Source organism: Anomalospiza imberbis, chromosome 27, assembly GCF_031753505.1.
Source record: "Anomalospiza imberbis isolate Cuckoo-Finch-1a 21T00152 chromosome 27, ASM3175350v1, whole genome shotgun sequence".
Taxonomy (NCBI): domain Eukaryota; kingdom Metazoa; phylum Chordata; class Aves; order Passeriformes; family Viduidae; genus Anomalospiza; species Anomalospiza imberbis.
The window spans coordinates 3,119,230-3,147,218 of record NC_089707.1 but is presented as its reverse complement, the minus strand read 5'-3'; the positions used below and the strand labels follow the sequence as shown (position 1 = coordinate 3,147,218).

The following is a 27,989-nucleotide window of genomic DNA, read 5'->3' as shown; positions in this document are numbered from 1 at the left end:
GCCACGCGCTGTCCCCTGTCCCCCCTCGGCCGCCGTCGGCGCCGCGGCGCGCGCGGGGGGCGGGGCCGGCGGGTAGGGAAGATGGCGGAGGCGTCGCCGCAGCCGGGCCGGTTCTTCTGCCACTGCTGCTCGGCCGAGATCGCCCCGCGCCTGCCCGTGAGCGGGGGACCGGGGAGGGCCGCCGGGGAAGGGCGGAAGCGCGGGCAGAGCCGGGCGGGGGCCCCCAGGGGGCGGGCACGTGGGGGCGAGGCCTGAGGGGCCCAGGGGGCCTGAGCGGCGGGGAGGCGGGGGCTGCCCTGTGGGGCTCCGCCCGTGGCACCGGGGCTGGGGGGCGTTGAGAGGGGCTGGAGGAGGTGTGCGTAGCGAGGGAACGGGGCCGCGGCGACGAGGGGAGAGGGTCTGCGGAGGGAACGGGCCAGCATGGCCGAGGGGCAGCAGCTGGGCGAGCCGCGGCGGGGGCGGCGCGGCGGGACGGGCCCTCGGCCCTGTTGTGCCCGGATGGGGGGCCCGCGGCGGTTCGAGCGCTCCGGCCGCTCCACGGGGAGCGACGGGGCTCCACCGCGGAGTCGGTCTGGGCCGGCTCTGACACCCCCGGGCCCAGCTGTGACACCCCCAGCCCGAGCAGCCTGATCCATCCGGTGCCGGGTGAAGCAGCGCGGGGCGGTGGGGGCTTCCCGGTCGTCTTTTAATGAACACGACAAAAGCCCCGCGGTGGGGGCGGCTGGGGCGCAGGGAGGTGCACGGCAATACGTAGGTAGAAGTGCTGTGTAGGCACCTGGGCAGGTGCTTTAATCACGCACCAAAATCCGGTGTGTGTGGAGCTCGTCCTGGTGTGGGTGGAAAAGGAGTGTGGGCTGTTGGGGAGGATCTGGTGGATCAGTTGTTCCCCTGCTTGGCTTCCTGAGATGTTAAATGTGATTTGGAGAGTGCTGCTGGTCTCTTTATCCTGACACTTTTCACAGCACCTTGTCCCAAAAGTCATTGCTGGTTGCTGGCACTCAACTTGAAAAGCCTCTGAGGACAAGCAGAGCTGTGCCTGCCGGGGGTGGCTGGTTTGTGACGTGTGATTTGTCCTTTTGCCCTCTCCTTCGGGCCAGGGTGGGCCATGCTGGGGCTCCCAGCTCATGTGTAAGAGTGAGGGCAAACTCATTGAGCTGAGCACACGTGGGCTGCGGGCAGGAGCCAGGAGGTAACCCAGAAAATCTGTTCTTTATTTCTGTTCAAACACCCCGTGCTGGGCTGTGCTCACATCTGGTTGTGTGCATTTGGCTGGGCACACCTGGCTGTGCCAGCTGGGCACTCTTGGCCAGACAGGACCAGGCAGGGAGCAGGTCCAGTGTCTGGGGACTCAGGTCTGTGAGTTCATGAGCTTATTTTGGGGATCCAGGTTCCCTCAGGCTTCACCCGGGTTTCACTCACCCTCTGCAGGCGCAGTAACCAGCGCTGCCAAAGGGACTCAAACAGCCCGAGGAACAACAAACTTTGACATTTGTGCTGTTCCAGCTGCAGAGGAATGTGCTGATCCCTGTGCTGGGAGCTGGCTGGGAGCTCACAGGCACACACACAACACACAGCAGCTCCCTGGAGCAGGGTGCTCAGGCCATGGTCACTCGCCTCCATGCCACGTGTGTCCCCTCCAGTTTGTGCTGGTGGGAAGCAACGCAGAGGGGGTTTTGTGTGCTCACACAGGAGACCCTGAGCTCAGAGCTGGTGTCAGTGGTGCAGACATGGTTGTTCCACAGCAGCAGACAGGGAGTCCTGCGTGGGAGAGGGAGCAGCCACCTCTCCCAGTTCCTGAGCTCAGAGCTCCCATATCTCCCTGGGCAGACGGGGCACATGCAAGGGCTCCAAGCTGTGCTCCTTCCTTGGGGCCTTATTGGGGTCAGCTGTAGGGGCCAGAGGAGTGACCCCAAGGGCCTTATCAACAGCCTCAGCTCCTTGGGGGAATCCCTCAGTCTGGCTCAGGGCTGTGCCAATTCCAACGCAGCAGCAAAAGGAAATGCCATTATTTTTAGAAGCTCTTAAATGCCTTCTGTGCTGAGCCAGGCTCTGCCAGCACAGGGATTTGGGGTGGTGTGTGCCCAGCATGGGGTAGGGGATGGGATTGGCTCAGTGCTGCTTCTTGAGCACTGGGAAGTGAAACAGTTCCCTTTCAGGGTCTCCAGTGCTCTGGGCTGTTCTGCCCAGGACAGGTTGTAGAGGATAAATTCCTCACTAACCCCAGGAATCGTGAGGAGGTGGCTGTCACAGGGGCTGCACACTCAGCCTGTCTGTCCTGGCATGCTCAGTGCCAGGGGCCAGGGGTGGTGACTGGTCTCTGTAGTGAGCTCTGGGTGAGGGAGTGTGAGGTCCTGGCTGCACAACAACCCGGAGTGTCCCTGTGTGCTGTGAACCCAAGGCTGTGTTGGTGACAAGGACCCTTCAGCCTCCCCGAGCACCACGACCTTGCTGAGTCCCTGCTGCCATTCCCGCGTTGTTTCCTGCTCCCCAAAACACGCAGCTGGACCAAAGTTTGAGGGCTGCTGCACAGGGAGCATTGGGGGTTTTCACTTTCACTTCACTGGAGCTGCATCAGCTGGTACCTAATGCTGTGTCTGTACTGGGAATTAATCAGCATCACTCTCATCATTCTTAAGCTGAGCTCACACAGGCTCAGGCCGAGCTCTGGCCTCAGTGGCTCAGGAAGGCAAATGTTGGGGTTTGGGGTCACTCTGGCTCTGGGACCATGGCATGTGCTGGGGATTGCAGACTGCAGGACCTCCCACCCTGTCACACCCTGAGGTGCCATCTCCTTCTCTCACCCGGTGTCTCTTCTCCTGCAGGACTACATCTGCCCACGCTGTGAGTCTGGTTTTATTGAAGAGCTTCCTGAGGAGCCAAGGTAATGTGCTGCCCTAGGGGCTGGTGCTCCAGTGAGCCCAGGTTACTTTGCTCTCTTCCTAGTTCAAAGGCAATGTTTGATATAAAATGCACCGTTTCTATTGCTTCTGCCCCAGCTTTAGCTCATCTTTCCTCACTTTTGGAATACAGTGCTTTGTTGGCAGAGTTAGCATGCGCAGGCCAATCTGCCATGGCAATGCTGAATGCCCAGTGTCTCAGCTGGGGGGTGGGGCAGGAATGGTTTGATTTCAGACAAACATAAAGAAGTGGTAGGGAGGCTTTCCCCATGCTTTGTGGTGGCTCTGACCTGATCTGAGTCATCAGGGCAGAGATAACCCCAGAGAGAGGCATCTGGGAATGGTGAGCGCACGGACACCGCAGTGTAAGCAGTGACTGTGTTGGGGATGAACAGCAAAATGTTGTGGCTGAGACTTTGGACTCTGCCCTGGAGCAGTGAGGTCTGTGTTTCTGTGCCGCTCTGCTGCCGCTGGTGGCAGGAGCAGCAGGAATGTCTTAAAATGTTTCAGTCGTGTTTGTGGGGCCCCAGCTGTGAGCAGCTCCAGGACAGGCTGTGGGCAGTGCAGGGGCCAGGGCAGTGGGTGTTGCTGCCTGCTGATGGTGGTGCATGGCCTGGGGCTTCTGCACTGGGCAGGTGATGTTTGGTTTGACCACCAACCCTGGAGCCTGAAAATCCATTCTGGCTGATCCTGACTGTTTTGGTGATTCCCTGTGACCTTGAGAGAGTCACATAGTTGTTGAATCTCAGCGGTTTTGGTACCATAAATGCAAAGCTTGGTTCTGAGCAGAAAATGTTCCTGCAGCTCTGAAAGCAGACAACAGTTAGAGTTTTCCCAATATCCTGAGCTGCTGGGTTACGTGCCTCTGCAGTAGAGAAGTTCCTTTGATTCAAGATTAGACTTCTGTGTCTTGGGGTCACAGCGATCAGCGTTTGTGCCTTAAGTCTTCCTGGGGCTCTGGAGGATTAGCTGGTGTGTTTGAGATGGATTGTGGGGAAAATCCTCGCTTGGCATCGTGGTTCAGGCACTTCTCTGCAGCCTGTGAGCTCTAATAGGGTAGGGAAAAATGGGTGGGGATGCTGGAAAATGAAAGGTTTGGGGAGGGAAGATTGATCTGGGCAATTAGAAAATCAGCAGCTGAGGGAGGACCAGGTTCTGTTGAGCTGCCTCTGCCCTGGGATGGGAGGGGGGCAGAAAAGCCTTGGAAGCTGCTATGAGATTACCAGTGCTCTTCATTCTCCATAGGAATGCTGACAATGAGACCAGCTCCTCTACGTCAGCCACTGATCAGAGCAGGCATCCTTTTGAGGTGAGCAAGTCCTTTCTCTCTTCCAACACCTTCCGCTTTGCTGTTGGATTGAGTATTTTTCCAACAGTGCATTGTTTAAACGTTTCCCAGATCATGACAGAATTTGGAAAGGAGGAATTAATATCCTCCACATGCTGCTCCTGAAATCTCCACATACCATATTTTTACTGCGTGTGTTACATAGGACCATCACTCACAGCTGATTCCCGTCGTGAGGGGGCTCAGCAGGATTTGGGTGTGTTGCTATGCAGTAGCCTCAGCTCGGAAGCAGCAGTGACACACCAAAGAGAAACCAGGGAACTGTGATTATTTCTGCCTTTGTGTGCAGTTCCAGTGTCTGTTCCTCACCGAGCTGCTGCCGAGGGCGCTGGTCCCAGCGCCACCCCAGGCCTGGGCTTGGCTGTGGGCAGCTGCAGGGACACCGTGGGAGCCGCGGGCCGTTCCTCCTCTTGTCACAGTCCGTTCTCTGCATTCCCTCCCTCCCTCCAGAACGTGGATCAGCACTTGTTCACCTTGCCCCCGGGCTATGGCCAGTTTGCTTTCGGGTTCTTTGACGACAGCTTTGAGTTTCCCTTCGGGTCCAACGCGCAGCCAGAAGACAACCGGGACTCGGAGAACCGGCGGGAGCGTGAGCACCAGTCCCGGCACCGCTACGGTGCCCGGCAGCCCCGCGCCCGCCTGGCCACGCGCCGAGCCTCGGGCAGGCACGAGGGCGTCCCCACGCTGGAAGGGTGAGAACCACTCTGGCCCCTGAGCAGGGAACCCTGTTGTTTCTCACCTTTTCTCCTGGCTTATGGGAGCATCATTCCAAAGCTGTCCAGAACTGCCATGGGTGCCATTTGTGTCCCACGTAAGCCTGTTGGCAGCTCCTGCTTGGGGTCTGTTGGGGTTGTTTCAGCTGAGTGGTGACATGGACTGTGCTTGGGAGTTTGTTCTGTAGTGGGAAAATATTCCCTGGTCATTGCCAGGTGTTGCAAAAATGTTGTACTTGCTGTGAGGGGAAACAAAAGAGAACAGCAGACAGTGTTTGTGTAAGTGCATCCTGGGAGCCATTCACCATCATGTCAGGAATTGTCCCCTTATGAATCAAATACTGAAACTTTATCAGTGGCTGATCACTCCCTAAGCTGCCATTGCAATTGCTGTAGGGTATTTTTAATTGCCCCCAACAATGTGTAGTATTCAGCTTACTCAATCTCTCCCTCCATGCTGGGGTGCTGGGCTGGGAGCCAGCAAACTTTAATTCTTACACAATCCTGTTTTTTTTTTTTTTTCTTTCAGAATTATCCAGCAGCTGGTCAATGGAATTATTGCACCGACCACAATTCCAAACCTAGGCCTGGGCCCTTGGTGAGTTGGAGGATGTGCTGCTCTCTCTGACAGTGTCTCGTTGGTGCTCCAGGATGAACTCACTTGCTGTCCTTGCTCTTCAGGGGAGTCCTGCACTCAAATCCGATGGACTACGCCTGGGGTGCCAACGGGCTGGATGCGATTATCACACAGGTAAAACTGGGATTCACCACAGTCTCCATCCTCCTGTGCAGTGCTGCAGCAGGGGCAGCTCCTGTGGTGGTGCAGGGAATGAGGGGCTGGGGGACTGAAATGGGAAGGGGCCCACAGTGCGGGGTCCAGGTGCCCTGGCTCAGGAAACGAGTGGATTCTGTGTGCTGCTGAGCTCACCTCTCTCTTCTGCCTGCCTGGCTGGTTGTTTTTCCAGTTACTGAATCAGTTTGAAAACACTGGACCGCCGCCAGCGGACAAAGAGAAGATCCAGGCCCTCCCCACCATACAGATCACACAGGAGCACGTAGGTACGTGTCTGCTCCATGGAATTGTGCACAGGGTGCTCACTGGAACTCTCTGTAATGTTTTCTTGGGACTTGAATTTTGTCTGTTTGTACCTTTGAGGCATAAAACATTTCAAAGCAGGCAGAGAGCTGAAGGGGCTCTGTTACACTCACACAAAAAAAAGAGCAGTGTAGGCTGGACAGATTTGCCCTGGGGAGATTGTGAGAGGTTCAGTGTGGACAGAGATGGAAAAGCAGAAGGGAAGGGAAGGATGAGGCATACTCTGGGTAGGGGGAGTTAGAATGATGATGTGGGGACTGCAGAGCACTTAGCTTTCCTTCTGACAGGGATGGAGCAGTGCTGGGGAAGGGGAGAGGGATGATGAGCCCTGAGTCGGGGGCTTTGCCTGTCATTCTCTCCTCCTTTGCTCAGCTGGGCTTGGCTTTCCCTATGCCATGCAGATTCCGGGTTGGAGTGCCCTGTGTGTAAGGAAGACTACACAGTCGGGGAGAACGTGCGGCAGTTACCGTGCAATCACCTGTTCCATGACGGCTGCATCGTCCCGTGGCTGGAGCAGGTGAGTGCGGGGCACTGCCTGGGGTGTGCAGCACTGGGGGCTTTGTCTGGTCCTGCTCCCCTCTGTAAATATTTTCCTACCTCTATGATGAGGCCTGAGCACAAGCAGCCTGTGGTCAGAGGATGGAGTGTCATCCCAGCCCATTCCTCGAGTGCTGCTCCCCTGTTGTGTTTCTAATCCCGTTTCCCGTATTTCTTGTTTTGTTTTTTTGTCTGCTCCCCAAAGCATGACACGTGTCCCGTCTGCCGGAAAAGTTTAAGTGGACAAAACACTGCCACAAACCCCCCAGGACTCACAGGGATGAACTTCTCGTCATCCTCCTCCTCCTCCTCTTCCTCCAGCTCACCAAGTAATGAAAACTCATCGAACAACTCATGAATCTTAACGCACCCTCTGTCCCCGGGGCCCTTCCACTGTTCCCCCTCCCTCCCTGGCCACCACAAGCAGCCAAAGGGGCTTCCAGAGCAGAGCGAGGGGAGGGGACGAGGCAGGAGCAGTGCCCCCAGAATTTCCTTTTGATTTCTGAAGACACGGAGACTCTGGGTCCTTCAGAGATGAGAAGCCTCAAGTTCTGTGATGAAAAAGGGGGGAAAGAGCTCTGTCTGTCAATAAAAACATCCTCTTTGCGTGGACTTTACCCATTGCAGTGCGAGGCTGCTGCGCTCCCCGGCTGGGAACCCCGAGGTGCTGAGCGAGTGGTTGAATCCCGAATGGAAATGGTGTTTGTATGGGTTTGAATTTGAGATCCCTTTCTTTTATTTCTTTTGCTCCTCCTCCCCTTGGATACTATCTTTTCTGCTTTGGAGATTGACGTCTAAAATGGAAGTATAAGGATGCTGCCTCCCCCCAGGATCACCATCTGGGGAGGACGAATAGCTGTCACTGAAACAGGAACTCTCAAGTAGACCCTGGGATCTTTCCCTGTCCCATCTCGAGTCCCTTTTATTTCTCTTTATAACCTCGCCCGCTGATACTCAACACTGAAAGGGGTTTTTATAATCTTAAATTATTACTGTTGTCAATAAATGGACATTTCAGCTCTGCGAGCCATTATGCATGATTTGAGGAAAGCTACAGGGTAAGCTCTGAGGCCACCAAGCTGTCCTGCCTTCCCCGGACAGGCTGGGCCTCTCTGAGCCCTCCTGCGTGCTGGGAGTTCCGTTGGGAGCCACTGCCAGCCTGTGGATCACTGCACAGGTAGCCAAGGATCACAGCTGGAAGCATCCTCGCCTGGTGTTTTCTATTTTTTACACCTTCTTCCCCCTACAGTCCTGCCCCCCTCACAGCCAGGGCAGGCTGTTCTGCTGGGCCGACACAGGACTGGGTGTGCAGCAAAACGAGGACCAGCAAATCTCATTGTGACCGAGTAATTACCAGGAAAACAACATTTTGGAGAAAAAAAAAAATGTATTGCAAAGCTACAAAAAATAGAGCTGATTAAAACAAGGAGAGAGAGAAAAATATCCAGGTATGTTTGTGACTCGGTTTCTGTGACAGAGCTGGAGCTTGGAGAATGACAAGAATGTCACCAGAGCGGGCAGTGACTCCCTGCCATGTCCCTGCTTCCTGGGCCCCGAGGCATGAGAGGAGAAGCTCTCACCATCCATCACTTGGGAGCCCCTTCCCCTCACAGGGACTTGAGGTGGTCAGGAGGTTTCCTAGAGGGCTGGGGGTCCGTGATGGTACCGCATGTTGGGACTGCTCTGTGGCAGAGGCCAGAGCAGACAAGGGAGAACCTTCCCCCATGGGAGCTGCCAGGGAAGTGGGTGGAGGGTTTGACAGTTTGGGGGGTTCCTTGCCTCTTCCTCGGCTTTTGGGGCCCTGGGAGTAGGCTGGGGCTGCTGGGGAAGGTGCTGGCTGCAGCAGAGCTTGGGTGTCTTTTCTAAAGCAGCATCACCCCAGGACCTGGCTCTTCCATGAGCTTCCTGAGAAGATATGGACCTCTTTTAGGAGGGGGAAGGATGCTTTTGTCTGTCTTGGGCCATTTCAGAACACACGAAGTTGGTTTGTTGGAGGAAGTGTCACCAGCTGTGCCAGGGCCGGGGGCTGGCAGGGAACGACTTGCCCGGACTGTTTTTCTTCCTCGGCTTGGCTGGGCAGTGTGGCGGCGCCTTTCATCTCACAGGAGGGTTTATCTCGGGACTGGTGTGTCGGGGTTAATGGCTCATCCTCTGCCAGGGGTTGAGCTAGAAGCCTGGGCTGGTGAGGTGGGTGGCAGCAAGAAGGTCCTGGCTGAACCTGCACGTGTCCATTGGCTGACCCGACACCGAGGAGAGGCTTTGCTGTTTAGTCACCAAAACAAGAGACCTGGAAAAACCTTCCCTCTCCCACTATTTCAGCTGTGATTGGGTTCCTGACTCCCCCAGGCGCTTGGGAATGATTTCTCATGTGTGAGCAGTGCTCAGATGGGTTTCAAGTGGGCCGAGCAACGTCCCGGGTGGGTGCATGGCAGCTGCTGCCCACCTGGCAGGGGCTCACCACAGTCACCACATGGTTAATACAGTGGCTGTTCCCTCTCAGACTCATTTGGAGCTGGTTGGGTCAGAAATGGAACGAGTTTGGTGGTTTTTGCTGGGGCCATTGCTCTGTCTGACGTGACAGTGACCGGGATGCTGGGCCTGGCCACAGCAGGCGTGAGGTGGTGCAGGGATGTACCCTGGCCAGGAGGCTGAGGTGCAGGTGCTATTCCTGGCCATGCTGCCCTCCAGGTGAGGGGCTGGTCCTCACCACTGTCCCAGCTGTGTTTTTGTTGGGGATGAGGATGCGGCGCTGGGCTGCAGGACTGACTGGCACTGGCTGTGGCCAGGGGCAGCCCCGGAGCTGTGTCTGCCTGAGAATCTGGGCTGGCTCCTGCTCCTCCTGCTCCCTCCTTTGTGCCACTGAGCCACCGTGGCTGTTTTCCTGCAGGGTGGGTGGGGGTCGATGAATACCTGGATGTGGCAAAGGATCAGCTGGGTTCCCTGCCAGTGGCAGCAGAGATGACACTGGTGGCTGCAGCCACAACCACGCGGGAGCCAATCCCTCCCATCCCAAGCCAAGTTCACCATCAAAGCTCCGAGACCTGCTCCTGTTCCATACCATGAACACAGCTTTAATTGCCACGGAAGCTCAGACACAGACAACCTGCTGGTACATCCCAGCCCTGCAGAGATGCTATTAGCAGATCCTGGCCCCTGCTCCAGTCACGCTCCCTGGCTCCACCACACTGGCTCTGTGCCGGGGTGTCCTGGTTTAGGGCAAATTTGGGAACAGTGGGAGAGCCACAGCCCTGCACGGCTGAGTCTGGAGCATCTGCCTTCCATATCCCTCCTCTGCCGTGCATTAAAAATAAAGCAATAAATAGCAAAAAATAGATATGTACATAAATAAAATAACATTTTTTTGTTTGGTTTTTTTTTCCTACAGGACCGTCTGGAGCTGCCCACGGTGTTCAGCTGACGAGCATGGGGAGGAAGTGTGTGGAGAGGTGCTGCCGGCGTGTCTTGCCCCCTCGCTGTGGCCTGCCCTTGCTATTGAGCGAGAGGAACATGGGGCGGCCGCGGTGCCGCCAGTGCAGCGACGCGTAGGTGTTGTAGCCGTTCTCTTCGATGCGCTCCGTGAACTTGCAGTTGGGGCTGAACTCCTTCTGGCAGGAGAGGGAAGGGAGTGAGGGGTGGCTATGCTCAGCTTGAGCCCCTCGGACCCCGAGAGTGGGGCAGGGCAGGACCCTGGCTCCTCTCTGGTCCCCAGGGGGCAGAGGGGCTTGGTGGGTGCAGTCCCCTGCTGGGGAGCAGGTCAGGGCACTGGAAACCAGGACCCTGTTCCAACTCTGCCCTGAGCCTCTGACTCTGGTGCAGTCCCTCCCAGGAGGCAGCGTCCGACCTACCGACCCGTAGAGCCTCCCCCGGTTGTTCATGGCCAGGTAGAAGCCCGTGTGCACCGCCCGGATGGCCACGACGCCGACACGCACCGACCGGATCTCCACGATGCCTGCGGGACAGGGAAAGCACGGCATGAGCCAGGGAGGGACGGGCAACCTCCTTGAGGGGCCCTGCCCCAATGTGGCCACTGTGGTGGCCACAGTGTCCCTCCAGAGGGATGGAGTTGCTGATCCTCATCCAGAGCCAGAGCAGCCAGAGGAACAAGGGCTGCAGCCCAAGCTGGCAGTGGGAGGGGGAACCTCTGATCCAAGGAAGGTTTGATCTTTACTCCTCTCCTCCCCGGCTCCAGCCACTTGAAGCGGGGCTGTGTGGGAGCGATGCCAAGCACAATCTCATTTGTGTCCTCCCCTCTTTGGCAGCTCTGCCCGTTCATCCATCCCCAGCGCGCCCGCAGTGCCCTGGGGACCTGATCCGCCTCCCGCAGCGCCCGGCCCCGGTACACGCAGGGCACTGAGGCTGGCGTGGCTCTTGAAAGGGCCAGGTGTGCATGGGGGTGGCAGTGACAGCACACATCGTATTATGGTGAACGAAGGCATGCAGGCAGAGCTCTGCGGGGGCAGGAATAGCCCAGGACAGTGCCGTCCGTGGATGCCCGATTTTCTGGTGGCACAAGCGAGGACAAGCGGCCCCGTGCCCAGCACTGTGGGCTGGCAGGTGGAGGAGCACTGCAGGACATGAGGATGAGCCCGGGGGGGCGGCCGCAGCCGGACTGTGAAGCCACAGCTGGGCTGGCGTGTGTGTGCCCCGACCGCCGAGCTCCGGCTCGGCCGCTAATGGGAAAGGCATGTGGTCAGACCAGCGGCTCTGGCACGGGAAACACCCAGAGCATCATCGGGGCCTCTGGATTCCTGCACTGCCTCACGCCGGCCAGCCCGGAGTGCCGCTGCCCGCCCTGCCGCCCGCCAGGCACACCGCACAGTGGGAAGGGGAGAAGGAATGTCCAGTGAGAGCAATGTGGGCAGGGCAGCAGGAAGGGCTGGAGCCACAGCAGGATCTGCCACTGGGCACCACTGCAGGGGCTGCCCCGGCTGGACAGCGTGGGAGGACACACAGACAGCATGGGGGCTGCAGCCGCTGGGCAAGGGCTTTCATCAACGTCCCGGCGTTGCTGGCATTCCCCGGGCATCACCTGCCTGCGGGAGGCTGGGGGCGGACAGGGTGGATACAGCACTGGGGCAGTTGAGGGCTCCCGAGCGTTCGGCTCCCCCGGGATTTTCATCCCAGCTGCTTCAGTGCTGCCACGGGAAGCCACTGACGAGGGCTGTGGAGGGGAAGGGCTGAGCGAATGCCTGTGAATCCGTCCCACTTGATCACCGTCTGAAGCTGCTGCTATTTATAAGGACTTGCGCTTTTCTAAAAATAACCCCCTTCTGTTCCCAGTGCTCGGGCCGGCTCTGCCGCCCTTTGTTTGCAGGTGCCTGGCCAGTACCTGGTCAGAGGCAGCTCCCAGTGCTCCCAGTCTCACACTCAGCCCCACAGGGGTCTCGAGGAGGCTGGGGCAGATGCAGGGCTTGAGGTGGGGGAGTCCTTGGAAGATCCCCCGCCACCCTAGAGCTGCCAGTGGGGCTGGTCCGGCAGCTTCTGCGAGGGCTGTGGAGCAGAGCCCGCGCCCAGCCCAGGCGCGCACAGATAAGCAGAGTGAACCTCATGTACAGCCCGGAGCTGCTCTGCCTGCCAGGTCCCATGGCCACACCATCGAGGGAACGTGTTGAGGTGCTTTGTGCTGGCAACGTGCCTGGTCGGGACTCCCGACAGCCTCCGACACCACAGGAGGGTTCCCTGGGCTGGGCTTGGCTCCCATGTCCTGTGGCTGCTGGGAGATAGGGCAGGCCCCGCTGGACCAGGACATGGCTGGGAGTGCTGCAGCCCTCCTACCCCAAACCCCAACACCCTGTCAGGGCACCTGCGGGATGCTCAGGCATCCCCTTTTCCAAGGCCCCCAAGATCCCCCTCCTCGTCCAGCTGCTGTCCTGCCAGCCTGGTGCCCCCATCCCTGTCCCAGGGGCTGCGACCCTGCACCCCGATGGGTGGCTGATACCTGGGCACTTGCAGCCCTGAGCCTTGCTGAAGTGATACAGTGACTGCCACGTTCCTGGGGATATTGTCACTCTGCCCACCCAGCTGTCTTGAGTCCCAACCTGCTCTGCAGGCAGCGGCTGCTCCATGGTCCCCTCCAACAGGGATGTTCTGCTGTCCCACATCGGACAGATGCCCCATTCTGGGACCAGCATCACCGCAAAACTTCCTACACCCCCCCCCTCCCCTCAGCCTTTTTCTCCCCCAGTGTGTTAGTGGGGAAAGAGCACATCCTCCAGTCCATGGGGAAGGCAAGGCAGGGGGGGCATCGCGATCCGGCAGGACGAGATGGGACAAAGGAACCCCGAGAGACGCCCTAGGACACCCCAGCCTCTGGGAAAGCAACGTCGGGTCCCCGGGCAGTGCTCGCCGGTGTCCGCACCCCTCTCATGGCTCCCACAGTGCAGTGACGGGGGTGAAGGCAGCCGGCGCCGGTTGCGCTCCCGGAGCGCCGGGGGACAGCGGGGACCCGCCGCTCTCGCGCCCCCGGAGGACTGGGCACTTTGGCTGAGATTTCCCCGGAGGGAAGAGCTGCGGGCTCTCTCCGGGCCGGGCATGGAGGGCTCCCGTCGCCAACCCGAGGCGCCTCCGTCCAGCCTCCGCCCCGGTCCAGCTCCAGCAGCGCCCGCCGCCGCCGCAGCCCCGGCAGCCGGCGGGATCGCGCTCTCGCCCGTCGTGGGCGGGGGGCGGCCCCAGATCCCGGCTCTCCCCCGTTCCCGTCCCGGTCCCGGTCCCGTCCCCGTCCCCACTCACTGCCCGGCCGCTCCCTCCAGCGCGTCCCCTCCACGCCGCCGCTGCCGTCGATGCGCAGGAAGAAGCGGGTGGCGGAGAAGAGCCGCCGCCAGCGCACGTCGCCCTCCAGATGCCCGTAGCTGCGGGGAGGCCGCCGGCCGGTCCCGGTGGCACTGCCCGGCCCCGGCCCCGGCCCCGCCAGCACGGCGAGTGCCCCGGCGAGGCAGGCGGCGATGGCGGCGGGGCCCCCGCGCCTCATGGCGGCGGGCGGCGGGCGACAGGCGGGCAACAGGCGATGGGCCATGGCCACGGCGGCGACCGGCGACCGGCCCCGACGGCGCGAGCGGCCAGGGATGGGCGGCCCGGGGCGGGGCGGCGGCGGCGAACGGGCGGGGCGGGGACTGGGGCGGTGCCTCCCATTCATAAATCGGCACCCCGACGGCTGTCCCGGGTCACCGGCCGCGGTCACTCGCCTACGACCGCGGGGCGCCCGGTTGGGGACCGCACACTCCGGTATCCGCCGTCAGCTGCGATGGGCGGGCAAGGAACGAGCGCCGCGGGCTCAGAGCGTGGGGAGAGGTGGAGGGCGCGGGGCTGCTGTGACCCAGGACCTGGGGACGGCGGTGTCCGTCTGTGGCCCGACCCGAGACACGCCGAGCTCGAGCCGGAGAGACGCGGGTCAGCCGGGCTCCACCGTGTTCCCCGGGCTCCGCCACCGCCCGGACGCTCCGCCGTGTCCCGGGATCCGCGCTCGTCCCGACCCACCCCGTCGGGGCCGCCACGGCCGCCAGGGGGCGCGGTCGCGCTGCCCCATGGGAGCTGTAGTCCGGAGCGGCCGGACTCGCGCTCCCGGCGTGCCCCGCGCCGGCGCGGCGGGATGGCGCATGCGCGGCGGCGCGCGTGGCCCGGGGATGTCGCTGCTGAGGCTGCGGGCGGTGCTGAGGGGCCCGGGCGGGCTGAGGGGGCCCGGTGAGCGGGAACGGGCACCGGAGGGGGCACGGAGGCACCGGGAGGGTGTGGAGGGACCGGCGGGGACACGAGGAGACCGGGACACGGCCCGAGTGTGCGGACGGAGCTGGGCCGGGACGTCCCACGGTCCTGAGCATTCTCTGGGATACACCTGGAAGATGGAAGGGTCTTTTTGCGTCCTGAGCACACCCCAGGGGTAGAGTCGGGGCTGTGGAAGTGTTGGGATGTTGTTGCTCTCCAAAGGACTGATTCGGGGGGTCTGGGTCCTGTCCCAGCTGTGGGATAGCGTCCGCCTGCTCTGGGGGTTTTGGGGTGCTGCCACCCCATTGACAGCGCTGGGGTTTGTGGTGTCCCTGGGGTCATGTTCCTTCTGAGCCTCTGGTTACAGGGGCTGAGGGGTGTCCCTGTCCCTCCTGCCCTCCTGTGCTGCTGCTGAGAAACGTCCCTTGCTCACTCTGTCCACTGTGTCCAGCTGGGGCCATGGGGCAGAGTGGGGGACAGGGAGTGGTTGAGGGTGTGAACTTCCTCTGACCCCCACACCTTTGTGTTCTTCCTCGGCAGGGATTCCATGGAGAATCTTCAGGAGCTACTCCTCTGCCAGCACCAAGGAGAAGGCAAACAGAAATGGCACCTGTGAGAGGTCAGAGCTGCTGGAAGGTGAGTGCTGGGAGAGCTGCAGTGAGCAGACAGCAGTCAGACCAGCCTGGGCTGTTGCTTTTTCCCTGGCAGTGACACTGCTGGGTTCCTGGGATGCTGGGGTGGGCTCCAGCTTGCAGGTAGATCTCAGACAGAGGTTGGTATCTCTGTTTTGGAGCGGGGCTGGCCGAGGAGGGATGAAGTTCTTGTGTGAGCCCTTTTTTCTGAGCATGATCCTGGTACTTCCAGAGTGAGGACAGGACAGAGCCTTTTGCTGTGCCTCATCTCCCATCACCTCTCTGTTTCCCACTAGTGCTGAAAGCTCGAGCGAAGCAGCTCCAAGGCAGTAGCGTCCCAGAGGTGACGGTCAGCAAAGTGGAACTGGCTGCACTGGACAATGACAAGTACCAGGAGGCTGTGGTCCCTGGCCCCAAGGAGAAGCAGCCCGTTCCCAGGGCACGGGGTGATGGCCTGGCCCGGTCCAACACCTGGGCCAAAGATTTGCAGAAGGAGATGTGCAGCCAGCAGCTGAAGATGAAGCAGGAATTGCCCAGTGCTGCCTCCCTGGCTCTGGAGGGCCAGGCCAAGGTAGAGGTCAAGGCAGAGACCAGACCCACAGCAAAAATCATGAAGAGCCCAAAGATCCCAAAGACAAAAGCAGCCACTGCCTGGAACCAGAGCTCTGGCAGCCCTCACAGCAAGCCCAGGGTGGTGGGAGTGAAGGAAGCTGCAGAGCTGAAGAGGCCTCAGAGGATGCCAAAGGACAAGAGTAACCAACAGGTGCTGCAGCAGACCATCCAGTCCAACCTGGAGTGCTTCTTGTTCCTGCAGCAGGCGGAGGAGGCCGAGCGGTACCTCCTGCTGTGCCACAGCTCTCCGGCGAAGAGGAAGGTGCTGGACACCGGTGCCTTCAACATCGTGATGCGCATCTGGGCCAGGAAGGTACCGAGCTGTGGGTGCTTCGGGTGAGAGAGGGGCTGGCTCGTGAGGAACAGCCTCCAGCTGGTTTTACCTCTTCAGCAAGTGTTCAAGCAGTGCTTCTGGCAAGGGGGACTGAGCTGGCATGAGGCCACAGATCCGTGTGAGGTGGCTTGGAGAGGAAGGAAGGAGTGGGGAAAGGGTAGGGTAGACGTGACTAAATCTGAACCAGGAGTAGAGGGGTGTGGAGCTGTGATTCTGGGGCTGCTGGTGTCAGTGTCCACAGCCTCCTTCCCTTCTCAGTGAACACAGCCTCTCTCCTTTCTCACCTGCAGGGCTGCTTGAATCGCCTGGACCGATTGTTTTCCATCCTGGAGGCTGCCGGCCTCCAGCCCAACCTGGACTCCTACGCGGTGGCCCTGGAGTGCATGGGCCGGAACCAGTCACCTCCCAAAGCCATCTTGAGGTAAAACCTGCCTCAGGTGCTGCTGAGCCTTAGGGGCAGCAGCTCCACATGCTGTGCTTGGAGAACTGGGAGGTGCAGCGAGTTGGGGTCAGGAAGAGCTGCCCCTTCTGCGTGCCCACCTGGATGCTCTGAGCCACTTCTCATGGCCAGATTTTGGTGTGGGCAGAGCACCCTCTCTGCCACCCCAGCTGCTGGGGAGTTTGCCTGAGATTGTGCATGGAGAGGAGATGTGGAAGGTGAGAACAGGCACTGTTCCCCCCAGAGCTGGGCTGGGAGAGGCCCTCTCCAGTCAGGGACTCCTGGGTTCCACACCCATTCCAGGCATCTCGCTCCTCCTGGCCCCTCCGTTGCTGCCTGGTGGGAATGGCTTGGATCCTCCGTTTTTATGACACTTCTGTGGAGTTTGCCTGTTTTGGTAGGCTCAGTCACATAGCTGGCTCCTGCAGGGCTCTCCAGAGAGCCTTGGTCAGGAGATTCAGGTAGATTTCACGGAGCCTAACGGACAGGAAAGTGTCAGTACTAAAGTGAGCAGCTGAAAGAGCCCTGGAAGATCCCGCAGGCTGGGCCTAGGGGCAGTGCCTGGGGCTGGAGGCACAGCCAGCTCCTCTTCAGAAGATGCAGAAAGCTTCTGATGCACTAGTGCTGAACCTCAGGGATGTGTCACTGGTCTCTCTGTCCTTTGGCTGCTGACACGTTCTAGATGCCTTCAGGGGAATGTCTCCAGTCAGGTGTCTCTGAGGGGGCAGGCAGTGACTGCTGGACGGTGTGGAGCTGTGTCAGTGCAGCACAGGCTGTGGGGCTGCCTGTGGGCAGCTCGGTCCCGCAGTGCCCGGAGCTCGCCCAGGAAGCTCTGCAGTGGTGCAGGCTGAAGGATGGACACCCGATCCCTGTAACCTGAGGCGGGTGGTGACCTTGTGGGATGGGCTGTGCTGAGGCAGCTTCTGTACAGCATGCTCAGGCCCTTGGGGAAGATCGAGCCTGTCCTGTCTGCCCCTCCTCAGATACCTGCAGAAGCTGAACAACAGTGGCTTCCATGTGGATGAGCTCTTCCAAAAGTGCCTGTTTGAGGAAGATGAGAAGGAGATGGTGCTGTGGGCCATCAGGACTGTCCAGCCCAACTACCAGCTGCCTCCTCCACCCAGCCCCAAGATCTGCAAGTCTTCTCTGCTCCAGGACTTCTATTCCAGAGTAAGCCACAGCCCTCGGGGAGGTGTTGAAGCTGGCTACATGGTGTTCACAGGTGTTCTTAGGTACAGCCCAGGGGAGGGCTAGCAAGAAAAAACCTTTTAACCTGATCTCTGCCCAATAGCCCCCACAAATCATCAAATGAATGACATTACTTACAGGGGAACAGCAAAGCAGAGGGCTTGCAGGGGGCTGGAGATGGCCTCCATGCATGGCAGGGGGTGCTTGGGGAGGTGCTTGGCCATAACACAGGAGCAGAGCAGCCTCTGGGGTTTGTTTGCCAGAGACCTCTGGATCCAGAGGTCCCAGCGAGGTGCTTTCAGCCCACAGTTGTACCACAATTGTTCCTCTTGCAGGGAAGCTGGGAGAATGAGCGTGGCTTCTCCTCCTCCCACTTTTGGCACTGACTGCCTCTCTCCCATTGCAGGAGACGATGGCCTCGTACCCCAAGCTGCATTTCTCCGCGAAGGAGTTGCAGGAGCGCTTCCAGCAGCAGCTGGAGATGGAGCTGAAGAACACCATAACCATCGAGTCAGTGGAGGCAGCCAAGCCCCTGACCCCACAGGCTATCAAAGCGGTAAACTCAGGGGTCTGGGGCAGCCCTCAGGACCTGTGGGTGAGAGCTGAGGGTCCACAAGCCAAAGAGGGGGCAGCTCATGCTGACCAGCTCTCTTCCTTCTTTTTCCCTGCAGCGTGAGCTGCTGGGCACCCTCCGCTCCCAGTGGCACAACGCCATCCTCCAGGCCCTGCAGAATTCCAAGCGCAGCATGGCCAGGCCCAAGAGGCTGTCCAAGTACAGCGTCCTCTACCCCTACCTGTGTCTGCTGCCAGATGAGGATTATGTGGACATCATGCTGCAGGTAGGAGCCTGCCCTACCCTCCCAGGAGTGGGGCTGGACTATCAGCCGTGGGGCTGTCACAGAGCACTGATGTCCTACTTGAGCCAAATGGGAATTTCCTGAGAGGTTTACCAGGTTATTAGCTGCAGGCTGTCTGCTCCCTCTGCAGAGCAGCCAGAGAAATCCATGCTCTGTCCTGGTTGTTTTTGCTTTCTCACCATCTGTTCAGTATCATGGAAATCAGCATCTTTCTGTGCTCCCTGCACAGCAGCTTTAACTCCCGCTCTGTCTCTCTGCTATGTCTCTCTGTTCCTCCTTCCTAAGACCCTTTTTGTCGTCCCCTTTCTCAGATCCTCAATGATCTGTCTCCACAAGGTGAGTCCCTGGCAGTCCTGGCCAGGGAGCTGGGCTCCAAAGTCTACGACAGGTACATCATCCAGAGGAAGCTGCGCAGCGGCCAGCTGGACAAGGTGCAGAAGATCTATGAGAACTACATCCAGCTGCTGGCAAATGACAGCCAGGTAAGGATCCCTTGGAGCCAGGAGTCCCATGCAGGAAAGCTCTGAGCTTTGCAGCGCAGGAGAGGACAAGAGGGGACAAAGGGGCTGAGGCCACTGCCCTGGGCACCTCAAGGGCCAGGGGAGCAGGTTGTTCTCAGAGCTGAGGCAGGCAGGTCTGCAGTCTGGGCAGGAGGGGCAGGATGCTGTGGGGACAGGGTGTCAGCACTGGGGTGTGGCAAGAGAAAGGACTTTGCAGTGCCACCATTCCCGTTCTCACTGTTGGGCTCAGCCCAGCCTCCTCAGCCCTCCTTCCCCAAACACCCCGATCAGGGAGGCCCTTTGGGGACACAAAGATAGGAGAGTCCTCAAAGCCACATCTCAGATTGATCCCCTCCAGCTGACTCCATTTCCTCCTTCCACCTCCCAGCCTAAACAGTACATGCCACGGGAATACTGGGAGAAGCTGGTGGCAGAAGCAGGCTTTGGGCCTTCCCTGAACTTGAAGACCTGCAGCTGGCCGTGTGTGCTCCTCATGCGCCTGGGCATGCACATGCTGGAGCTCCTGGTGAAGGCTGTTAAGGTGCCCAGGAACATCCTCAATCGTCGCCTGGAGTCCAAGCCTATCCCTGTCCTCTACCACGTCTACTCCTTCTACAGTAACTGGCAGGTGAGCCTCATCCCTGGAGCTCTAGGGCTGTGCAGGATACCCCTTCCTCAAAACCAGACCCTTGCAAGGCCCTTCTCTGTCCTTGCTGCCATTCCTGCTCATGGATGCTTTGAGGAGCCCTTGATTCTGTGTGGGTGCTCTCCTTACTTGGCACGATCCTTGTGGAATGGCTGACTGACCACAGGCTCTTCCACACTCCAGCCCTAATCCTCTGCTGCTGATCCTCCTCTCCAGGTTGGGCTGATAAGGCCCCATCCCATCTTCTCTCAGCTTGTGTCAAACGCTGCAGAGACCACGCTGACCTTCAACTCCTCTGCCATGCCCATGCTGTGCCCCCCGGTGCCCTGGACCTCCCCCAGTTTTGGTGCCTTTGTCCTCAACGACACCAAGCTGATGCGTTTCATGGATGAGACCACCCACCACCAGCTGCTCCTGGAGCAGTCTCCCCTCGTGAACCTCCACCCCGTGCTGGATGCCCTGAACCAGCTGGGCAACTGCGCCTGGAAGATCAACCAGCCCGTGCTGGATATTATCATCTCCATCTTCAATGACAAAGGGGATGAGAAGCTGGACATCCCACCCCCCCTCTCTGAGGCTCCCAAGCCTCCCACTCCTTCCAGCAATTCCTCCACCTGGAGCAAGTCCTTCAAGCACGAGGTGTTCCTGTGCAAGAAGAAGACTGCAGAGATGCACAGCCTGCGCATGGACGCGCTCTACAAGCTCTCCATCGCCAACTACGTCAGGGACAAGGTGTTCTGGTTCCCTCACAACATGGACTTCCGTGGCAGGACTTACCCGTGCCCGCCCTATTTCAACCACCTGGGGAACGATGTCACCCGGGCCATCCTGCTCTTCGCAGAGGGGAGGCCGCTGGGGCCCAGGGGACTTGACTGGCTGAAGATCCACCTCATCAACCTGACAGGGCTGAAGAAGAAGAACGCCTTGCAGGAGCGGCTGGAGTATGCCAATGAAATCATGGAGGACATCCTGGACTCGGCTGACCGCCCGCTCACGGTATGTGGGAGCTTCTGGGAAGTGAAATAAAATGGAAATCAGAATCGATTTTGAAGCAAAAACATTTTGAAAGATAGACTTTTGAGAGGCAAAAAGGGAGAAAGCAATGCAGAGATTCCTAAATAACCTGTTTCTGTCTGAAGGCATGATGTAAAACTAGGGAAGTGGAGGCATGGTGGGAGGAGGTGCTCTGCTCAGCGTATCCCAGGTGCTCAGGGGCTCCTACCTGTGATTTGAGGGGCACAGGAGCACTGCCTGCTCCCACCAGCCTGGGCTTTCTCATTCCCAGGGCAGGAAGTGGTGGATGGACACTGATGAGCCCTGGCAAGCCTTGGCATGCTGTATGGAAATCGCCAAAGCCTCAAGGTCCCCAGATCCAGCAGCCTACATCTCTCACTTCCCAGTTCACCAGGTAGGAGCCCAGCAGGTCCTCACGGCCCACGTGAGGCTCAGCAGGGCAGGAAAGGAGCATCCAGATCTCCAGCTCTGCAATCCCTGCTCCACGTGGCTGGGTTTTCTTAGGAATGGAAATGCAGTGTTGGGCATCTTGGCATGGGAACTCTGGTGATTTGCTGCTGCCTGCAGCCATCCATGAGCTGGTACAACCGAGGGCTGCCTCGCTTCCCTTGGTTTGAGCAGAACCCAGCTGGGAGATCGCTGGCAGCTGCTGCAGGGTGAGGGCCAGGCCAGTGTCACCATCTGCAGCCACAGGATCAGGACTGGAATTCGGCCCAGCAGGGCAACACCTGGCTGCCTGGAGTGCTCGGAGCTGTGCTTTGGAGGCCTTTGCTCCACTCCTGCTCCGAGGCTGAAGCCAAGCAGCTCTGCAAGAGCCAATATGGCAGGTCTGGAACTCTGAGGAAGGGCACGGGGAGAGAGGTGGTTGTCCCCCACCTTCAGTGGCCTGTCACCATGTGCCCTGTCCCTGCACAGGTGCTGCTCAGCTCCCTGAAGGCACCTGTCCTCCCTGACTGCACAGGGACAAGGCTGATAGTGGCCATGGGTAAGGGGTGGCTGCTCCTTTCTCTTAGGAGGAGATCAAGTGGCCATGACTGAGTGGGTAGGGCAGCAGTTTTTCTGCCAGTAGTGATAGCCTGGAATATGAATGAGGCAGTCAGGTCTGATATTTTTATGACAGCAAAAGGTCAAGAGAGCAGCTGGGGGTGTGTGGAGGGTGCAGCTAATGAAATATCAGCAAGGACTTCTTCTGGAGGGTACCAGAGTCTGGTTCAGCCTGAGTCATCAGTGCTCAATTAACGGAGCCGTCAGGTCCTGGCGCTGCCTTTCTGCACTGCAGGGAGTGGGGAGAGGGTGCAGGAGAAAGGGGGCCCTGCTTGAGGAACCCGACAGTCCTGGAGAAGCTGTGGCTCCCTGTGAGCACAGGGGGCCAGGACCAGCAGCACGTCTGTGAGAAACATCGCTGCCAGTGCGGTGTGGGGAGAACCAAGATCTTCATGCACCATCATTCAGGTCCTGCCTGTCTCACCCAAGCTGCTCTTGGTTCCAGGAGGGCTGCGAGGGCAGCTGCTGTGGCAGACACTCACCGTGCCTCTGATGCAGCTTTGGAAAATCTGGGTGGGAGCTGGTTTCTGTCAGAGGGATGTTTTCATCTGCTGGCAGTGCAGCTGTCTGGAGTTGCAGAGCCAGCTGGGGCTTCCTGAGGGATCTCTGGCTTGGCCTGCCTTTTCCTGCCTCTGATCCCACTGCTGAGGTTGCTTTGACTGCTGGTTCTTGGGGCTGCTTTTAGCATCCCAGATGTATTCGGTGTTTTCCCAATTTTCTGGTTTTCAATGTTTCCACAGAGCTCTGATGCCTTTGGAAACCCGCAAAGTGGTGATGTGAGGTTTCTGATTTTAAACCTCACACGTCACAATACTTAGGGATGGATCCAGGCAGGAAACCTGGCCAGAAGGCAAATGGTCACTGCTCTGAAGAAGGGGTGGAAATAATGACCACCTGAGCCCAGGGTACCTGTGCATGGGGAGGGGGCAGATGAGCAGGGCTCTGCCCACACGCTAACTCCTTGTTTCCCTCGTGCTCTTCCTGCAGGATGGCTCCTGCAATGGGCTGCAGCACTATGCAGCGCTCGGCCGGGATCTCAGCGGCGCTGCCTCCGTCAACCTGGTGCCCTGTGGGCTCCCTCAGGATGTCTACAGTGCAGTGGCCCAGCAGGTGAGGCACTGTGGGGACACACGGGGTCCTTTTGGACCTGCCTCCTCCTCTTGGTGTGCACAGGGTGACTCCCACTCCCAAGGAGAGGGGTGGGGATGAGTGTGCAGGGGGCTGGGGAGGCATGAGCTGGGCAGAGACAGGGACTGTCTGTCCCCGAGTGGGTTGTGACTGGAGACCTGTCCTCATGGAGGTGGCTGTGAGAAATCCCCTGGGATTTCTGCTGTCCTCACTTGTCCTGAATGAAGCCTGGGAGAACTAGGCTGGAGAGGTGGAAGAGAGTAGTGTGTTTGTTCCTCATCTTGGTAACAGCTGGCTGTCCCATGGGTTATGAGCTTTTTCTTCCTTGAGCTGAGTTGGAGGGAGTGGGTAGAGATTCAGCCTTGGTCCTGCTATGAAGTCTTTGGTTTCTTTGTCAAGATGTGATGTGAAACTTGCCACTGGGAGAGTGCTGAGAGGCTCATTCAGCTGGCATTGGACCCTGCATCTCCCATCTGGGTGTCAGCAGGTTTTATCCAGGCAGCACCACACCAGAGAGCAGGAAGAGTTCATGGAGGTGCAGGGCTTGCTTGGTTATCACTGGGAGGCAGGCAGGAGAACCCAGGTTCTGAGCCACAGTCAAGCTGTGTCCTTGTCCCAGCTGGCACAACCCAGTTGCCAAGGGACAGTGCCGAAGCAGCAGGGAAGGCTCTGCAGGCCCTGTTATCCATGCTGGATCCCTTCAGCAGGTGCCTTCTCTCAACCAGGGTGGTGAAAATGGACTGCGGGGATCCTCATGGGAGCTTGAGCCAGGCAGTGCACAGCTGGGAGGGTCCCACAGGCCACCAGCCACGGAGGGGGCTCGAGCCAGCACGGCTCATGCCAGCCCTAACTGAGAGGCACTCTCCTCAGGTGGAGGAGTTTCGGAAGAAGGATGCTGAGCGGGGGTTGAAGATTGCCCAGGTGCTGCAGGGCTTCATCAGCCGCAAGGTGGTGAAGCAGACGGTGATGACGGTGGTGTACGGGGTCACTCGCTACGGGGGCCGCCTGCAGATAGAGAAACGCCTCAAGGAGATTGATGAGTTCCCCGAGGTAGCATTCCTCTGTGTCCCCCCTCCCTGGATCCTGTCGCTTTCCTCTATGTCTTTGGCTGTCCCTTTGTATGACCCATGGCTCTGCCTCTGGTCTGTGCCAGGAGTACTTGTGGGAAGCATCTCATTATCTGGTGAAGCAGGTGTTCAACAGCATCAAGGAGATGTTCTCAGCAACTCGAGATATCCAGGTAAGGAGCCTGTTGCCCTTCACCTCCACTTTCTCCTCTTCCCTGGTCCATTCATACATAGCCAAGGGGATGCTCCATGGGGAGAGATGGTTGTGCTTGCCCAGAGAGGATCCTCCTGCCCCAGCCCAGAGGTGTGGGATTGTACCAAACTCCCCAGTAAGCACTAGCCTGTCACGGTCTGTGGCAGGAGTGAGGTTGGCCTGTGCTGGGAGGGGATGGGGTCTCCCAGCTCCACACTAACTCCAACTGCTTCCTCCCCTCCTCTGAAGAACTGGCTGACCGAGAGCGCCAAGCTCATCGCCCAGTCGGGCCGGACGGTGGAGTGGGTCACACCGCTGGGGCTCCCCATCATCCAGCCCTACTATCGCTCCAGATCCACTGTGGTGAGTGTCCAGTGTCAGGTCTCATGGCCCACCCTCCCCGTGCCATGGTGGGAGCAGGGAAAAGGCAGCCAGGCTAGGGCCCGGCAGGTTGGCATCACTGGTGGGTGAGCCTGCAGAGCAGGTAGGATCCCTGAGTGCAGGCACATCCTGCAGCCTCATGGCTCCCTGCAGAGCCTGGAGTGTGTGGGTGAGCTGGTGAGGAAGCTCTGTGGCTCCATCCCACTCAGGCAGCTGGGGCACGGGCCGTTCCCCGCTCTGAGAGCCTCCTCAGGGCTCGTGTGACTCAGTCTCGCTGCTGTCACCTCCCACGTGCTGCTGTGCTGACTCACAGCCCCCAGCCCAGCTCCAGCAGCCCTTCTCGGGCCAACTCACCCTGCGAGGGTGAAGGGGTTCAGATGCCTGCCAGCAGCCTCGGGAGGGGAGATGGGCAAAGTGTCACAGGGCAGTGGCAGCTTACATGGTTCTGGGAGACCCTGGAAAGGCACAGGCCCCTCTCCAGAAGCGTGGGGCAGTGCCCAGCCCACCGTGCTGCCAGGCAGTGCAGGGTGACAGCTGGTACCCCCTCTCCCCACAGCTGAATTGTGGCATGCAGCGCTTGAGTGTGAAAAACTCCAACAGCAGCCAGTAAGTACAAAACCATGGCCTGCACTGCACCCCTGCTGGCCTCAGCCTGTGCTCTGAGGACAAGGCCTTCCTATCAGGGAAGCTGTCAAGGAGTGCCAGAGCTCCTGTTGTTGCCCCTGAGCTGCAGAAAGCTGGACAGAGCAGCAGGGCCTTGGGGCCCTTCAGGGCAGCCCCCTCACCCCCAGGCTGGGGTGGCACTGTCTCTGTGCCAGTGCTGTCATCTTTGGCCTTGAAATGCCCCAGCTCCTCTGTGCCCCACTTTGTCCTGCAGGAAACCTGACACTGTGAAGCAGAAAAATGCCTTTCCCCCCAACTTCATCCACTCTCTGGACTCCACACACATGATGCTCACAGCACTGCACTGCCTCAGGTAGGGAGTGGGCAGCTGGGCTCTCACGTGGCTCTTCTGTGGCTCAGGACTCTCCTGGGAGAATATTGCTGGGGCAGGGCACCACATGGGACTGAGGAGTCCCTGCTGGGTGGGCATTTGGGGTTCCTGGCAGAGAAGGAAAGGAGGCAGCAGGACAGGGACAGGGAGAACCTGGGATTGGCCACCTCCCTCTGAAAAGCTGCTGTGCAGGGAGTCCCCCTCTTGTGTGGTCCCTGCTCGTGTCCCAGCCAGAGGTTCTGTGTGGGGTGGTTCCATCACACAGAGGGGTCTCTGCTTCATGGCACCTCTGCCTCCTCGCAGGAAGGGCCTGACCTTCGTCTCAGTCCACGATTGCTACTGGACTCACGCGCTCACCGTGGATGTCATGAACCAGGTAAAAGTGTCTTCCTGGCTCCCTTGTGAGCAAGATCTTGCTGATCTGTGCTCTGGGCCCGTGCCAGGCCTCGCCTCCCCTGGGCTTTGCTCCATAGGCTGATTGATTCACCCGGGTCAGGTGAACCTGGGATGTTTGCTGGCGGTCGCAGCTGATTTCTTGGTGCCCCTTCTCCTCCCACTCTGCAGGGAGTACGTGGGGAGGGTGTGGAAACAGGCACTAAACACAGCACTGGCAGCCAGTGCCCCTGCCCTGCCCTAGGTCTTTCCTAAAGGCTTTTGTGTTAATGAGGGTCGACCTCTGCTTCACATCTCCCCGGGTTGATTCCCTTCACCCTTGTCTGGCAGCACCCCCTTCACACTCCTGCTGCTTTCCCTGCCCCTCACCTCTGACCTGTCACTGGGGGAAGGAGGGAAAACACCTGCTAAGCTGCGCCTCACTGGTGTCTCCCTGGTCAGGTCTGTCGGCAGCAGTTTGTGGCTCTGCACAGTGAGAAGATTCTGCAGGATCTGTCTGAGTTCATGCTGGAGAAGTATTGCAGGTATTCATGACCTGTTGAATTTTCCCCCCCTCCACCTCCCAGAGGTCGTGTCCAGGTGCTCACAGGTTGTGTCACCTGCCTGGGAGTTGCTCTGGGGGGAAGCTGTCCTTCCTTCTTGCCCAACACCCAAATCACCACCAACAGCTGTGTAAAAACCCAGGGCTCTGCACCCTCTGGCTGCAGAACCAGAGGAGGGTTTAGCAGCCTTAGGGGCTGCCCTGGGCTGCTGGGGCTGGGGCTGGGCTCCTGCTCTCACTCTGGGGCACATGGTCTGTTTTGGAAGAGCTGAATCATGTTGTCAGGGGCTGCACTAGGGAGCAGAGGAGGATGTGCCTGGTTCCAGATAACCTGTGTTCATTTGCTTCCTTCTAGCTCATCCAGCTCCAGCACAGAGCCCATAGCCCATTGGCAGAAGAGACTGATGGAGCAGCTGTCAAATGTCCCCAGGACAGGTAGGAGCATGGGACAGGAACATGCAGAGCTCAGGAGTGGTTTGGAGACAAGGGGAATGAGATGGAGTGTCCCCCAAAACCACCAAAAGGCAAAAAGCCAGAGCTGTCTCCTTGGATCAGGTTTCCTCTCCTGTGCTGGACTGCAGAGCCATGGGGCAGAGCAGTCCAGCATGTCCACATTCCCCTGTAGCACTCCTGTGAGTGCTCCCTGCCATCCTCGCTGAATCCCTGGGATTTCCCCCAGGCTGACCCAGCTCTTCCCATCCTGCTCTCGTTCTGCTCCCATCTGTTTCCAACCATGAGCATTTGCTCGGAGATGGGAGCGAGGGACTCGGCATGGTAATTGCCAGGATCTAGATGATATACATGCAATGGGATTAAGGCAATTAGTTTAACTCCTTCTAATCCCTCAGCCCTGTGTCTGCCAGGCCATCTGGCTCTGCCTGACCTCTGTGTGGAGTGGCTCCATGGGCAGCACAGTCCAGGGGCAGGGATCCTTCGTACACTGAAGCCACTTCCCTCTCCCTGTCCATCTTCACCTTGCTCTCCTCTGACCTCTCCTTTGCTCCCTCAGGTGAATTCAACCTGAAGCAAGTGATGGATTCCACATATTTCTTCAGCTGAGCCTGGCAGCCCACAGGGCCCTGGGATACCTCTGGACCTCCAGCCATGCTGGGCACTGGCCTGCAATGCTCTTCTGTCCCGCATCTCCCAGGGAAGAAGGTGCAGCTTCCAGCCCAGCGAGAGCCCTGCCTCACTCTGAGGTGCTGGGGGCTGGGGCAAACTGACTCTGCTGGAGCAGCTGGTGGGGGACAGGGGCTCTGCACTGTTTGCTGTCACTGCTGTCCCGGCACAGGGAGAGGGCACCAAGACCTCCTGAGGGCTGCAGCGCTGGGCTGGGGGCGAAGAGGTGGCAGGGTGGCTGCCCTCAGCCCTCACCCCAGTGCTGTGAGCACTGTCCTTTGCCTGGCTGTTGCCTGTCCTGAGGTGCTGTCCCTCTCCTTCCCTCTCCACCAACAGGCTCACACTTGGAGGGGCAGGCAACTGACCTGGCCACAGCAGGAGCCCCAGCCCTGCTCTTGGCCACAGGGCAGGTGCTGCTCTGTGCTGTGCTCCAGCTCTGGGCACTGTCCTCACTTTCCATAGTGCAGCCTCTGCTCTTCACTCTCTTTTCCAGGGATGAGTTTTTCTGCTGCTCACAGGGGCTCAGGCAGGAAAAACCACGAATTTGGGGGTCAACATGTATAATTTTGTAAATAAAATGTTTTTTGAAATACAAGATGGGACCTGTGTCCTCTGAAA

At 59.0% G+C, this 27,989-nt stretch overlaps 3 protein-coding genes across 8 annotated transcripts; 2 read left to right on the top strand and 1 right to left on the bottom strand.

Annotated features, from left to right (window-relative positions):
• On the top strand, positions 1-10,130 carry RNF126 (ring finger protein 126). 2 transcript variants are annotated; one of them, XM_068173793.1, is made up of 9 exons: positions 1-156; positions 2,823-2,881; positions 4,143-4,206; positions 4,696-4,937; positions 5,488-5,556; positions 5,640-5,709; positions 5,924-6,017; positions 6,456-6,571; positions 9,977-10,130. In XM_068173793.1, exons 1-9 carry the CDS (start codon positions 82-84, stop codon positions 10,007-10,009), a joined length of 822 nt encoding a protein of 273 aa, XP_068029894.1. In that variant the 5' UTR covers positions 1-81; the 3' UTR covers positions 10,010-10,130. The 2 variants fall into 2 exon arrangements, with proteins under 2 accessions (XP_068029894.1, XP_068029893.1); XM_068173792.1 differs by lacking the exon at positions 9,977-10,130 and adding an exon at positions 6,797-7,614 and having other exon boundaries at positions 3-156.
• On the bottom strand, positions 9,642-13,558 carry FGF22 (fibroblast growth factor 22). 4 transcript variants are annotated; one of them, XM_068173798.1, is made up of 3 exons: positions 13,321-13,558; positions 10,437-10,540; positions 9,642-10,196 (listed from the first exon to the last, which is right to left on the bottom strand). In XM_068173798.1, the coding sequence occupies exons 1-3, from the start codon at positions 13,556-13,558 to the stop codon at positions 10,002-10,004; spliced, it is 537 nt and encodes a 178-aa protein (XP_068029899.1). In that variant the 3' UTR covers positions 9,642-10,001. The 4 variants fall into 4 exon arrangements, with proteins under 4 accessions (XP_068029899.1, XP_068029900.1, XP_068029897.1 ...); XM_068173799.1 differs by having other exon boundaries at positions 9,642-10,193; XM_068173796.1 differs by having other exon boundaries at positions 10,441-10,540.
• Positions 13,509-27,966, top strand: POLRMT (RNA polymerase mitochondrial). Of its 2 annotated transcripts, none has more exons than XM_068173789.1 (21): positions 13,509-13,812; positions 14,830-14,925; positions 15,218-15,846; positions 16,158-16,288; positions 17,290-17,476; positions 17,901-18,050; positions 18,166-18,333; positions 18,663-18,833; positions 19,240-19,479; positions 19,714-20,493; positions 20,783-20,905; positions 22,543-22,665; positions 23,554-23,733; positions 23,837-23,923; positions 24,193-24,306; positions 24,881-24,930; positions 25,202-25,300; positions 25,622-25,694; positions 26,153-26,235; positions 26,608-26,687; positions 27,262-27,966. In XM_068173789.1, exons 1-21 carry the CDS (start codon positions 13,533-13,535, stop codon positions 27,309-27,311), a joined length of 3,894 nt encoding a protein of 1,297 aa, XP_068029890.1. In that variant the 5' UTR covers positions 13,509-13,532; the 3' UTR covers positions 27,312-27,966. The 2 variants fall into 2 exon arrangements, with proteins under 2 accessions (XP_068029890.1, XP_068029891.1); XM_068173790.1 differs by lacking the exon at positions 13,509-13,812 and adding an exon at positions 14,097-14,268.
• The last annotated feature ends 23 nt before the right edge of the window (positions 27,967-27,989 follow it).

Bases quoted from the DNA above. Each gene is read 5' to 3' on its own strand.
- POLRMT (XM_068173789.1), top strand. From the start codon at position 13,533: ATGGCGGCGGGGCCCCCGCGCCTCATGGCGGCGGGCGGCGGGCGACAG. The intron at 13,813-14,829 runs GTATCCGCCGTC...CTTCCTCGGCAG, and splicing joins GTTGGGGACCGCACACTCCG to GGATTCCATGGAGAATCTTC. The intron at 18,834-19,239 runs GTAAGGATCCCT...TCCACCTCCCAG, and splicing joins TGCTGGCAAATGACAGCCAG to CCTAAACAGTACATGCCACG.
- FGF22 (XM_068173796.1), bottom strand. From the start codon at position 13,558: ATGAGGCGCGGGGGCCCCGCCGCCATCGCCGCCTGCCTCGCCGGGGCA. The intron at 10,541-13,320 runs GTGAGTGGGGAC...CCTGTCCCGCAG, and splicing joins CTGGAGGGAGCGGCCGGGCA to GCATCGTGGAGATCCGGTCG. The intron at 10,197-10,440 runs GTCGGTAGGTCG...CTCTCCTGCCAG, and splicing joins AACCGGGGGAGGCTCTACGG to AAGGAGTTCAGCCCCAACTG.
- RNF126 (XM_068173792.1), top strand. From the start codon at position 82: ATGGCGGAGGCGTCGCCGCAGCCGGGCCGGTTCTTCTGCCACTGCTGC. The intron at 157-2,822 runs GTGAGCGGGGGA...CTTCTCCTGCAG, and splicing joins AGATCGCCCCGCGCCTGCCC to GACTACATCTGCCCACGCTG. The intron at 4,938-5,487 runs GTGAGAACCACT...TTTTTCTTTCAG, and splicing joins GGCGTCCCCACGCTGGAAGG to AATTATCCAGCAGCTGGTCA.